Source organism: Caloenas nicobarica, chromosome 5 (genome assembly GCF_036013445.1).
Source record: "Caloenas nicobarica isolate bCalNic1 chromosome 5, bCalNic1.hap1, whole genome shotgun sequence".
In the NCBI taxonomy this organism is placed as follows: domain Eukaryota; kingdom Metazoa; phylum Chordata; class Aves; order Columbiformes; family Columbidae; genus Caloenas; species Caloenas nicobarica.
Window position 1 is genome coordinate 28,572,592 of NC_088249.1, and position 14,481 is coordinate 28,587,072.

The window sequence follows — 14,481 nt, forward strand, 5'->3', positions numbered from 1 at the left end:
GAAATACTTTCCCATTTCACTAAAGTCAATAGTTAAGTTCCTGCTGGTTGCAGCAGAACCTAGGTAGATGTTACTTTTCATGTCAGTGATTCAGTGTATTTTCCAAGAAGTCCTTTATTGCTAAAATTTAATGAAAGGTAAGTTTCATGCATTGACATTTTCAAGCGTACACCACCTTGGGATTACCAAAAGCTCAAAAGATCATGAAGGTCTCAAATATGCCAACCAACTAATAGAAAATGCTGAGCATCCTCAACTAAACATACATGAAGAATGCTCAACAACTTGCAGCACTGGGCTCTCATGAAAGAAGAGAAAATTTCTTACCAGTACAAATAGATGCAAAGTTAAAATACATATTTATTTCTTCTCACTGAGCTCTAATAATCTGAACTCCCACTTGTTTCAGCCTCAAGGAAAGATCTGCTGAAAGAGAGGTAGAGGAGCTCTGTTCATTATTAGTAGTAACCATAACAATAGTTGTACATCCTGTGACTCCTAGAGCATGGGCTAAACCATCCAGACTCTGCCATGGTTCAATTTTAACAAGCATCCTCCTGGAATTCAGACTGGGTTGCTGGAAATTTAAATCACCAAAACTTCCACTTCTAAAAGCTCATTCTTTCAGAATGTGACTTACAGGGCCAAGTTATATTATTCTTTCTCTTGCTTTACACATTTACTGGAACGGCAATCAATAGTACCCATGATTCACAAAAGGAAATAATGCTTTTGTTCAGATGCTGCCTACTGGCAGATCAGGCAATGAATTCAGTAATATTTTCAGTGATTTTTAATATCCTTTCACAAACCAATCACTAAATTCATAGCCTCAGAGGGTGGCCTAATCCTGATTAGATGTGGATGAAAATGCTTGTATTGAGGGGAAACGGGCACATTCTAGCATTGGAAGTAATGTTTCTAATGGTTCAGGTGTTTTAAAGTATTAAAAAATATTTTAAGGAACTAATTTATTTGTTTAAATCAACATTTCTTCTCAATACTGTACCAAAAGAACTTTCTGACTTCAAGATTAAGTAGAAAAGATGTTATCAAGACTCTTACTGTTGGCCCGTGGAAGCTCCTCTCCCACAACTTCTTTACTCTTCTTCTACAAAAGGCTCACAGAAACTTTATTTGCAGGCTGCCTCACTCCTAAAGCCTTGTAGCAGGCTTTGCAGTCACAAGTAACTCTAAACCAGCTACAGATGGCATCTCTGGAAATAGGCAGTTCTGCATTTTTTCAAGTTGAGGACTTAGAAAGTTTTCACTAATTTTGATTGGGCTGGGGAGAAAGATGTATAGGGTCTCTATTTTAATTTTCATATTTTTCTCTAAGCCATTTTGTGCAATATTTTCTGTTTATGAAAGTTGTTAGTATGGCTCTTTCAGCAAATACAATTTTCATGCTGCCTGTATTCTCTATACCTGAGAATTTCATATCGAGTCAGAGCAAAAACAAGTTGAATGAACTTTCTCTAGGTCAGGAACAGAAGGACTTCCTAAACTAAATGCTGGGTCTATGTGATTATGTTAAGAAAATTCCTTATTTTTCATTAATTAGTCCAACCTTTTTTTGGATTAGACAACATCTACAGTTCCAAATCTCAGCTGGGAAAATTGCATAACTTCCTCTGGTTTGTTTTAAAACCTAATTTCACCAGGTTCCTCTTTATACTGTGCAACATACTCATTAATTACTTCCCATTTTCTTTTTCCATATCATTAATGGCATTATGGATATCTATCCTCCCCCTGAAGTCCTACTGTAGCTTCATGTAGAAGTTATGCAAAATATTTGATGTTTTTTATTGTCCTGTTCTGTTCTTGTTTCCTTATTCTTCTATATTCATGTAAAAATTAAATCATCAAACTTAATGCAATAGTCAAGATGTGGGAACACTACAGGTCCACAAAGTGTTATATTCATCTCTTTTGGTCTGCTCTCAAACACTTTTCTAAATTTATTTAAATTATCATTCATTGTTGTGTTGTTTTCACAGAGAACCCTACAAACATGTCGAAGTATTTTCCTGTGGCACGGCAATTCTGTCTCATAGATGTCTCTCAGCAGTTCATTTTGGCATCCAACAGCCAAGTTCTCATCATCACCACACTGTCTGCATTTCTGATGAACAAACACTATATAACATCTTCTTGTTTCCCAGATGTAATGCCATGCCCTGTAGTAAACTTCTCCATATCTGACAAGTTGGTTTCACTGTATGAGTTGATAGAATATCTCCATAATTATATATGGAAGTATTAGTAACCCATCTTTTTTCCATAATGTCCTGAGTGTCCACTCAGAGCTTCTAACCCCATTCACTGCCAGGCTGCCAAAGCTATCCCTTTGAATGATTATTCTTATGTAAGGGAAATTCTTACTCGCTAAAAAAAACCCAAACCAAACCAAAACAAAAAACCAAACAAAAAACCCAAACCAAAAAGAAACCTTACTCTAAGTTTATTCATTAAAATTATATCCCTAGAATTTTAAAGTATTTGAGCTCCTTATTTGTAGAAAGGATAGCGGGTTTCCGCTGTACCTGATTCACGGAGTATTTCCATTACATACAGATGAGATCATTACATTTTTGGTGCTATTACTTGTCCTAAAGAGCTTAACTGGAAAACTACTGCTGCAAGCTACAAGGACATGATAAATACACCACATGATTCAGTGCTTGTTTTACCCTTCCTGTATTGGTTTGTATTTTTATTGCAACTTTAACAATAGGTGAATTAAAAAAAAAATCACAGAATCACAGAATCACAGAATGTTAGGGATTGGAAGGGTCCTTGAAAGATCATCTAGTCCAATCCCCCTGCCAGGGCAGGAACACCTAGGTGAGGTTACACAGGAAGGCATCCAGGTGGGTTTTGAATGTCTCCAGAGAAGGAGAATCCACAACCTCCCTGGGCAGCCTGTTCCAGTGTTCCGTCACCCTCACTGAGAAGAAGTTTCTTCTCACATTTAAATGGAACCTCTTGTGTTCCAGCTTGAACCCATTACCCCTTGTCTTACTGTTGGTCGTCACCGAGAAGAGCCTGGCTCCATCCTCGTGACACCCACCCTTTATATATTTATAAACATTGATGAGGTCACCCCTCAGTCTCCTCTTCTCCAAGCTAAAGAGCCCCAGCTCCCTCAGCCTTTCCTCATAAGGGAGATGCTCCACTCCCTTAATCATCTTTGTGGCCCTGTGCTGGACTCTCTCCAGCAGTTCCCTATCCTTCTTGAACTGAGGGGCCCAGAACTGGACACAATATTCCAGATGAGGTCTCACCAGGCCAGAGTAGAGGGGAAGGAGAACCTCTCTCGACCTACTAACCACCCCACTTCTAATACACCCCAGGATGCCATTGGCCTTCCTGGCCACGAGGGCACAGTGCTGGCTCATGGTCATCCTGCTGTCCACCAGGACCCCCAGGTCCCTTTCCCCTACACTGCTCTCTAATAGGTCATTCCCCAACCTATACTGGAACCTGGGGTTGTTCCTGCCCAGATGTAAGACTTTACACTTGCCCTTGTTATATTTCATTAAATTTTTCCCTGCCCAACTCTCCAGCCTGTCCAGGTCTCGCTGGATGGCAGCACAGCCTTCTGGCGTGTCAGCCACTCCTCCCAGCTTGGTGTCATCAGCAAACTGGCTGATAGTACACTCAATTCCCTCATCCAAGTCGTTGATGAATATATTGAATAGTATTGGTCCCAGAACTGACCGCTGAGGCACTCCACTAGATACAGGCCTCCAACCAGACTCCGCCCCATTGATCACGACTCTCTGGCTTCTTTCCTTCAGCCAGTTCCCAGTCCACCTCACTACCCGATCATCCAGTCCACACTTCCTCAGTTTTGCCGTGAGGATGCTGTGGGAGACGGTGTCAAATGCTTTGCTGAAGTCAAGGAAGACCACATCTGCCGCTCTGCCATCGTCAATCCACCTTGTTACGTCTTCATAAAAGGCTATGAGGTTGGTCAAACACCACCTTGGTGAAGCCATGTTGACTGTCCCTGATGACCCTCTTATCCTTGATATGTCTTAAGATGGCACCAAGGATAAGGTGTTCCATCACTTTCCCAGGGATGGAGGTGAGGCTGACCGGTCTATAGTTGCCCAGGTCCTCCTTCTTCCCCTTTTTGAAGACCGGAGTGACATTTGCTTTCTTCCAGTCCTCAGGCACCTCTCACCTGCCTTCCTCTGGGGCCTCAGGGGTACGGGGCTCCTCAGGACAGCCTCCGGCAGAGTAGACAGAGACAAAGAAAGCATTCAGTAATTCTGCCTTCTCTGTATCTTCTGTCACCAGGGCACCCACCCCATTCATCAGTGGGCCTACATTGCCTCTGGTGCTAGTTTTATCTGCCATGTATTTGAAGAAGACCTTTCTGTTGTCCTTGACCCCTCTTGCCAGGTTTAACTCTAAGGAGGCCTTAGCTTTCCTAGTTGCCTCCCTACATCCTCTGACAACAGCCTTATATTCTTCCCAAGTGGCCAGCCCCTCCTTCCATGATTTGTAAACCCTCCTCTTCCACTTGAGTTTGCCCAGCAGTTCCCTGTTTAACCACGCAGGTCTCCTGGCTCCCCTCCTTGACTTCCTGCGCGTTGGGATGCACCGATCTTGAGCTTGGAAGAAGCATTCCCTGAATATTAACCAACTATCTTGGGCCCCTTTACCTTCAAGCAGCCTTGCCCACGGGATTTCCTCCAGCAATTGTTTGAACAGGCCAAAGTCGGCCCTGCTGAAGTCCAGGGTTGCAATTCTGCTCGGTATTCTGCTCCCGCCACATGAGATTCTGAACTCCACCATCTCATGGTCACTGCAACCAAGGCAGCCCTCCACCTTTACTGCTTCAGCCAGACCCTCCTTGTTAGCAAGGACGAGATCCAGCAGCGCACCTCTCCTAGTCGGATCCTCCACCATTTGCATCAGAAAGTTATCGTCAATGCACTGGAGGAATCTGCTAGACTGAGGCTGGCTGGCTGGGTAGTCCTTCCAGCAAACATCAGGGTAGTTAAAATCCCCCATAACAACCAGAGCCTGTGACTGTGAGGCCACGCTCAGCTGCCCATAGAAGGCCTCATCAACTTCCTCACTCTGATCTGGTGGCCTGTAATAGACTCCCACAACAGTGTCACCCCTGCCAGCCTGCCCCTTAATTCTCACCCACAGACTCTCAACTCTCTCCTCAACCGCACCTGGACAGTACTCTATACATTGTAGTTGCTCTCTCATGTAAAGAGCAACTCCACCACCACGCTTGGCTGGCCTGTCTTTCCTGAAAAGGACATAGCCATCCATGACCACATTCCAGTCATGTGAGCTGTCCCACCATGTCTCTGTTAATGCCACCAGAAAATCTATCAGAACACAGGACCATAACAAAATAATATCACAGTAGAATAATATCATAATACTAAAAATCAATTTGCCTTGAATTGGTTTATTCAGCAAAAAAAATACTGGATAATATAAAATAGTGTTTTATATTAAACAGTGAAAAAGGCATGCTGAAGCAGAATTTATCTCCCTACCATATATGAGGTTTACCTCAGCTTCCTAGCCACAGAGTTGTGCCATCTCCTATGTTCTTCCTCTTTAGATCAGTGAAATCTTTAATCACCGTTCTGCTCCTCTCCAGGTCTCCCTTTTTCCCCATTCAGAATATGTCATGCATTGAGAACACTATTTGATTTCCTCAAGTAGTGGAAGGGAAGGGACCAAACATTGATCTCTTCCAGTACCTGAATGCCCTAGGCACTCTAATGCTGTAGAAGAAATGAGACGTGCTTCTTCTTGTGCCTTAAAAGAAGTTGGTGGCTATCACACATTTATTTTTAGAGGGGTCAGCAATATTAAACACATTCCAGAAATATCTACAGCCTCAAGCCCCTGAGAAGAAAAGCATCTACTCTCTGGTTTGTGATTGTGATTAGATTTGAGCACAGAACTGAGACAGTTTGGAGCTTGTGCAAAAAATGCCTGGAAAGATTTAAATCAAAATATAAGAATTCTGGTATCTTCAGGATCAGCTGGCATTTGAAGTGAAGGGTTTCAGCACTAAGATGTTGGATATAGGCATCTAAATTCCACCTAACTTCCACCTAAGGTGCCTAAAAGTCCTTTGTTTGGTTTGGCTCTAAATTCCTTTAGTTATATGAACAGGAAGGAAGAAAATCAATACTTCAGGTCCAAATGTGTCTGGAAATAGAGTTAACCTATTACATACACATCGTGTCATACTGAAACAATATAGGAATTCTTCACTTACTTTGGAGAACTCACAGCTGCAATATTTCGGCTCTAGTTTGCAGGCTTTTATCACAGTTTTAATGAAGTGTAGTTGGTTTTGAAGTAAAAGTCTGTCAGTTTCCGTGAAAAGAATTAGATTCTTATCTTGCACCACCTGATCAGCTTTAAAATAGGGCTTAGTTCTCATTATCCTCTGAACACTATATTTAAAAGAAATTAATTGTAGTGATACATTTTAACCTGATGTGAGGACAGACTCATTATCAAGAGTAGTATGCTAGCAGGCAAAGATGGATTATCTAAAAAACGGGCTCATGGAAAGGAAGTTTGAAAGATTAGACTGTCTTCTGCGTAAAGAGTCTTTTTAGCAAAGCCAAGAACCTTTGGGAATGCTCTGCATTCACTTGCACCTTTAATAGAAAAAATGTCTTTGATTTCTACAGAAAAGGCTGTAAAGACCACAATTGCGACTTCTTAGACCATTGCTTATTGGTAGGAGGAAAGCAAAGTTCCAAGTTGAAGGCAACCCGGGAGGTAACTGCCTGCCTTCTGTGGCCTCAGCACTCTAGCAAACACCATGCCCTCAAAGTGGGAAGATGTCAATATTTCCCTTGAAAATTTCAAATTTTGACGAGATACACATAACATATTAGGAAAAGAGAAAGGCAAAATAGTTATACTTTTACCGCCTCTGGTTAGAGCTCTACCACCTCCAGTTTTTCAGCAGTCGCTATGAGCTCTCCTCCTCCAGCCTTCAGCCTGCTGAAGTCCTAACCATTCAGTTTCCACCAGATCCTGTACTGCTACATTGGGTGAATGTGTTGGCTCTGGCATTAGTGTTTTGCTTCCTTTGGTCCTTCGTGGCAGAGCTCTCACATGGGACTCCTCCTGCCATGGAAGTGATCCTCTGGGTGCTGTGCTCCTCAGCAGGAACATGCCTGCCCTCCCAGCACCCATCAGGCCGGGGCATCTGCTAAAGTGGCAGAGCAAGCCAACAGAAGACTTGAAATGGTCATTCCTCACAGAGAAAGACTATACCACCCACTGTCACCAGTGTCTCTGAACAGCAATAGCTGTGCTTTATGCATTTCCTCCACCCTCAGCCAACCTTCATCTGAACACGCATAATCAAATTGAAGGCCATGATCAGGCTCATTCACGGCTGGTGAGGGAAAAATTGATACTTCATAATGCTGTGCAGCCAGCCCTGCAATCTCTAGTAGCAGTGCTTCTCTAGAGGGAAATAGGGAGATACTTTAATAGGAAAATAGAGTATTTGCTTTAAACAATCTTAACTGAGGAAGAGTTACTGATGCAGCCTAGTGGCTTGACTAAATTGGAAATGGAACATGCTTGAGAAAAATCAGTCTCTGGCAGTTTTTCAGAGGGAGGAAAGAGCATGTCAATATTTTTGCAATCTCTCCAGCACCAGTTACCAGAAGACTGCTCTTATAAAGGCAAAAGGGCAGGCAAAGCTAAGAAGTAAACTTTAATAACATACAGATTGTTTAATTCCAATAAAATAAAAGCCTTCAAAGCGACAAAAAAAGTATAATTTAAAGTTTTTAAAATATTATTGAATATGTATAGTTTTCACAGGAAAAGAAAAGAAACAAGGAAAGAAGCAAGTCCCAGGAGAAAGGCTTTTCAGAAAGAATCTAGAGAATCCAAAGTGTCTTACGAGAGAGACATGAAATGTCTTCTCTACAGTGGATTTATATAAAGGGGGAAACTCCCAGCAGGAGACCACCTCTGTGATTAAAACCAGAAAAACTACTATCAACAAATTCCACTAGTTTCCAAAAGTTTTTCATTACTTCCGCAGTGGAGGCTTCTGCCTTGAACTATGAAAAAAGCTTTGACAAATAGCTTCCAAAAACCCAGCTTGAGGAAGCTACGAAGTTGTTTCATTCATAAGCAGAGACTACAAATTACTGGCAAAAAGTCTGGCTTCCCAGCTGCAAGACAAAACACCTCAAAATAGCTCACTCAATTAGGTGGGGTTTTTGAAGGAGTGGTTGCTGCCTAGCAAAAATAAGGGAGCTGATTAACGTAATATATCAGGCAAAGCACACTGAAGAGCCAGCTGCAGAGTTTGTAATAGCAAGAGGCAATGAATTTGAAAGGGGCTCTCTCTTTGAGATTATAAACCATCAAAATATTTTATTGACTGTGGTGGTTAGACTTCTCTCCAGCCTCCCTGAACACTAGTGATTTCTGCAGAAAACTTTTATCAGCAAAGAGGTTTCCCAATGCTCTGTCTCTCCCTTCTCCTTCTCTCTTCTTTTGCCTTTCCCTACATACACACAGAGAGGAAAAAGGAATCAAAAACATGGATGTACAGATAATGCCCAATCTGCATGTAAATAGTTTGTATTAACTTCGAAGAACACTGCTCAAAAATACACTGAATGGATTAATTTTTCTGTTGATATCTGTAATCAAAACTTCATTTTTAAATGAAAATGCATTAGGGTGAGGGTTAAACTGTAATTTAAGTGGAGCCATTGAGTATCCACATTCATTTTAAAGTACATCATGAGTGCAAAAGATGCACAAAAACATTTCACTCCTCCTTAATGAATCCTACTTAGAAAATGTCTAACCGGTGGATTTTATTTGCCTTACACCTTTTTTTACCAACTTGTTTCAGAAAGAGTGATGAAAATTACTGTCTTTCTCACAGATATTTAACTAAAATCAACATGAACACAAATCCTTGTGTTGCACAGTTAATATTCTTGATTTCCTTTTACTATTATGACATTTATTTAAACAGAGTGGCTGGTGATCTACTACCTTTTCTAAAACTTATCTACAGACTATCTGTGAATTCTGGCAGAAAATATCTTGAACACAATGACAAAATGTGGAATGTTTATTCCACATGAATATGCAAGGAAACTTCTAAATTTGTGTTTTAAATTTTCTCCAACTTTGCTTCCAGGCACCAATTCTTCACTCTTTCAGCAAAATGTTGAGAATACAAAATAAATAAGTAGCAAACCAAATTCCATAAATACAGCATGATTTCTTTAAGAAACCCAGTGTTCATCCAATTTTCATTGAAGGGATATCAGTGGGCAAGCAGTGCATAGGAACAAGGATGAGTTTTATTCTGTGACCTTGAGAGAACTCTCCCTAACTTACTTTGTTACTTTTCAACTTGGCGATACCTAAGAGCACAACCCTGAAGTGACTCTCAACTACAAGTCAATAACAATTGTTCCTCAACCACCTGCAGCATTGCAACAGCTAGCATCTCCACCAGATCCATGGAGAAGTGTGGCAAAGACTTGTTAACAGCTATAAGGAATACAAAAAGAAATTAGCTCATTAGGATCAGGGCTGATGCTATACAAAGAGAGAATGGTAGAATACCAGTAGAGTACCAAACTGGAGCAGAAAGTGCACCAAAGAAATAGTCATCTTTTGTTTTCTTTTGCATCAGGAACAAATGATGTAACTTTTCTATCACAGGAGAAGTGAAGATATTTGAGAGCAAGCTCAGCCAACTATTCAGATGGTAGAAAAAGCAGTAGCCAAAACAGACACTATTGCCTAGGAACAAGTGACAAATTGAGGTCTAGTCAAAGCCAGTCTCCCTCTAACCAAGAACTATTTAGAGAAGATCGCATGTACATAAAGAGAAACTTGTGGTTTTGGAAGGAGACAAATTGTAAGTGACATTAACTTTCCAAGGAAAAGAACTGAGAAAAATGCCACTAATAATTCAGAGGCCAGCTATTCCCTGGTAAAATAACCAACAGGTATTTTCATCAAATAGTTGTTAAAACAACTGAACAGAGTTCTATTTTACATTTGGTTTTGTTAGTAGGGAGGACATTTATAAAATAACTTCATCATGGGAAATAACCTTGAATTGAATGATCTGAAGCTGATGTCATTTCAATGGAGTGGAAGAACAAACAAAAAGCATGAGCTGTAACTCAGCAGTCTGTAATAAACTTGGGAACTAGCAGGAGGTGAAGTAAAACTCACCTAAGAAATAGAGTAAGTTAGCCCGAGCAAATCTAACTGGTACAATTAGAGGAGCACACGAGTAACCTAATTCAAAGCTGCCATGGATATTTATGCTACACTGTTATTACTGCAAGAGTTGCAGTACACATAATAGTGAAAGTCCCCGACTTGACAAATTTTAAGGAAGTGAGAGGACTAGTGAAGTCAGCCAGGCAAAAAAACTCAAAAACCTCTTCCTTGAAGAAAGTGGGAATGTCATTAAATTAAGGGTGCCAGTCCTATTTGGAACCGATACAGTAAGGCAGAAGATTTCAAAAACATTACTGACAATAAGGGAATGGCGAAAAAACCCCACCAGTCAGTCAAGAAACAAACATCTTACTGGTCAAGAGGTGTAAGAACAAAGTCAATATATTCAATAGTCAAAGGAAATGAAAACAATGCCCTTTAGTCATAAAACTGAAAAGCAGGGAAAGATAAAATTAGGCTCATTATACAAGGAAAAGGCAGATATTAAAGAACATATAGATATGTTCCTAAAATTAAGCAGGTATAGGTTGGGAAAAGGGTATGGAACTTGTCCTGACTTGGAAACAAATCTCCACATGTGAAGGGCTAGGTCATCTCCTTGACTGAATTTCAAAAGGAAGGGCACAGGAAATTCTAGGTCTGATACCAAGTATTAGCAACATATTTATAAAATGGAATGGTACCAAGTAACCAGAAAATCACCTATGTGAAGAAGCAGGGAAGGGGAAAGAAGAGATGTTAGGGCCACTACAGGCCCATTAAATTGATCTGAACTAAATGCAAAGCTTTAGGAAGAGATTTGAAGGGGAAAACAGTCAGACCTGAAGGCACAATGGAAACTGAATGGAATATAACGTGACCTTACTTAGTATAGCTAAATACTAACAAAATCTTATGTTTCTTTACCAAGATAACCAGCTCTCTAGCCAAAGGTAATGTAGTACACTTACACTAATTAGAGTTCAGTAAAGCATTTGATTCCAATGGTTAGTGAAGCTAGAGAAAATGTTTCTTTTAATGAAAACAATACTGTTGATAATGATGTGCAGCAATACCATGTATGCCATATTTATGGCCCAGACTTTTACAAACACTAAAGAAAGGCTGAGAGTGTAATTTCTCTGCACAATTTCAATAAGAATTTCATTGGTATTATTTCATGTTTTCAATATGCTTTCCAATCCTGAAACAACTTTTTTGTCAGTTAGATGAAACAGGTACCAGGAAAAAAGGAAAATCAGCTGCTATTTCATTGCAAAGTGGAAAATGTTTTTGAAAACAATGCTCAGCCTGAATTTTCATCATCTTGCTACCTGAATACCTTGATGGAGAGCAGTTGCTTTTAGTAATGGTTGCATTTATCGTTGTTTGCATCCTTGCCTATGACCACATAAAGCCACAAGAGGAGAAACTAGCCTATTGTGTCAATTATAACAGATGTACTGTTTGTTTAGTTTTTCCTTCCTCTTCCCATTGTTATCAGAATCCTACCGAGGAAGTAAGAGTTTACTGACAGTTGCTCTAGCTGTTTATTTTCTGCCAAGTGCTTCAAGGGAAATACTTACTCTTTTGTCAACCCTTGTTTGATGCTATACCCAGATGTAGGTGATGGCACAGCCTGGCAGAGGTGGCTAACATTCACCGAGATTTTTCCAGCACGAAGGAAGCTGCCTCTCGTCATGCCTTTTAGCCCACCTGGTGCTAGCTGTCAATGAGAGGAACTAAGGGTAACTATAGCTGCCATCCCTATTTAGCAGAAGACAGACCTGTCTCTCACTGAGGTTCTCTTCTTAACGCTATTTATTCATGTAGCATTTTGGAGGAGTAATGAAGTGAATTGGGATAAATCCCTTCTGGGGACAGAATGTCTCTCTCACCCTCATAAATTTCTCTATTTGACATAACTTCTATGTGAGAGCCACAAACGATGGCCAATCCACCATTCTGGGCACCTTAACAGATTACCAAGCAGAGGATTAGACGTGCATCCAGCTGTGATGGAGCCAAGTATCACTTTCATAAAGCTTTATCACATCATGTGATTCACTGAAAGATTTGATATGGAAAATCAGCTGGGAATTTTTTCTTAAGAGAGAAGAAAAGAGCCATTCTGCAAAAGAAATAGTTTATAAATTCTTTGCTAGGTCTTATAGTGCTTAGCCATTATAGTACTATAGGTCTTACCAGGTACATTTACAGTTACACGTAAGTCACAATAATATTCACAAGGGGACCACGCATGGTGACTTTGAGGTAATGCAGCCATTGCTGGCATGTGTAAACCAAATAAGCAAAAGAAATTGCAGATACTAAGAAAAATGGCTTTTTTTTCCACAAAGAAAAGCAGAAGAAAAAATAATTGTTTGAAAAGCTGAAAGCAGAACATCCTCCACATGCAAAGAAAATTCTCCTTAAAGACAGCTTCCCATGACAGCTAACCCTAAATTCAGAAATAACCCCCAAAAAGCAGGGAAATTGAAATAAAAGCCAATATAAGATAGAAAGCCTCTGGGATATATTGTCAAAGTGACTCATGAGGTTTAAAGTCAACAGAAGTTGACGAGTGAGACCAAAATTCTGTGTAGTGCTTTAAAAACATACCCTAAGGTATTATACCAAGTAAAGAAACCAGGAGCTAATCCCTGCATACAAATATCATACTGCAAACTTTACTTACACTTTTTCCTAAAAAAAAAAAGGTCATGAGGAATAGATTTTTCTGCCTGCCCCAGAGGGCACAAAATGTTTGGAAAGAAGTCTGCCCTGCAGAGACACACAGCCCAAATCTTATGGTTTAAGTAAAGTATCAGGAGTGTCCAGCTCTCCTTCTATTTCTCTTCAGACTATGACAACCATTACTACTGGTGTGATTAATTCTAACGCACATGCACACCTGCCATGTACGCCCTTTCAACTTCTAGATCCATCCACAAATCTATGATGGTTTTTCCTCTCACTTCTCCCTTCCTTTTCTTGTCTTCTATTTCTACAGTTCCATCAAAGCAGGGGCATGTAATAGATTAATCTGTGGCTGATTGTTAAACATATGCAAAAAATATTGCTTTTACAGTTGCATTTTTTAAGAATTAACTTTGTTGTTTGTGGCACAAACAGGGAACTGAATGAAATTTCAAGTAATAAAAAAAACCAGGCTAATCTGCATGCAGGCATCTAATGAAACCTATTCAATTGTTTGTTCTTCTGAGTCATGCTGCAGTTCAGAGTGAGGGAGAGACAGAAAGATGACCTTTCTATTTACTGAACTCAGTGCTGTTGATGGAATCTGTATCCTTTTAATAACAACTTTACTTCGCTATCATTTGTCTGCTTAATTTCTCACACTTTTTGTTTAATATGGACATCACCATGAAATTGGGATGCTTCATTGTAGGCAGCTTCACCTGCTTCAGTTCCAGTTTCTCATCTGGACTCTGAGGATGATGACATTTGATGCAGGAATGTGCTTTCTGGGCTGTGTTCAGCAGGGGCTGAGATCCCCTGCATGGTAACAGTGAGCACAGCCCCAAACAATGGCTGGCCCTGTTCGCTGGGTGGGACACACCAGTGGGCTCCCTCTTCCCTGCTGAGAGATACTGGCTTTTGTTTCTCTCCAAGAATGTACTGCATGTTTACAGAGTAATTGTTGCAGTGGATAAATAAATAACCATATGCTCTAGACTTTTGGGCAGCAGCAGCATAAATGGTCACTTCCTCAGTTACTTCCTATGAGCATGTTCATGTTATCCTAATCATAGGGACTACAGGCAATAATAAAGTATATTGCTGTTCCAAAGAGCAGAAAAATTTTAGTCTCTTCCTAGAATTTGGGCATATAACTTTAAACTTGGTTCTTTTAGCTGCAAATTATTGCTTAAGAAGTGATTCCAGCACGAGGAATCTCTAGGAGACTGCTGCAGTGCTAGTTTGGTTTTGAAAGGCAACATTTGAAGAACCAAGCCCACTAAATTCCAGAAGAACAGCATTCCTCAAATTGTAAAATTTCCAGAAGTATCTCTCTACCTGCAAAGGCAGTTCTTGAGACTGGACAGGCACTGAGAGGTTTTTCCAAAGGAATATTTATTTACAACATTTCTAGCAGTGCTTTAAGACAATGATCCCTCAGAAAGCAAAGGGATTCAATCCTTCTCTGTGCCTCACTCTGCTCAGCTGAGCAGCAGATGAAGCTATTAAGATAATGTCTGTGATTTAGGC

General features: G+C 40.3%; 1 protein-coding gene across 2 annotated transcripts in view; it reads right to left on the bottom strand.

Annotated features, from left to right (window-relative positions):
- Nucleotides 1–226: 226 nt before the first annotated feature.
- NUBPL (NUBP iron-sulfur cluster assembly factor, mitochondrial) overlaps nucleotides 227–14,481 on the bottom strand; it is a 151,590-nt gene continuing 137,335 nt past the window's right edge. Inside the window, exon 11 of one of the 2 annotated variants that reach the window (XM_065635983.1) lies at nucleotides 227–423. In XM_065635983.1, coding sequence (XP_065492055.1) covers nucleotides 412–423 — 12 coding nt within the window. In that variant the 3' untranslated portion in view covers nucleotides 227–411. Of the gene's footprint in view, nucleotides 427–14,481 lie in introns of both variants that reach the window. The other variant, XM_065635982.1, reaches the window with a different exon arrangement.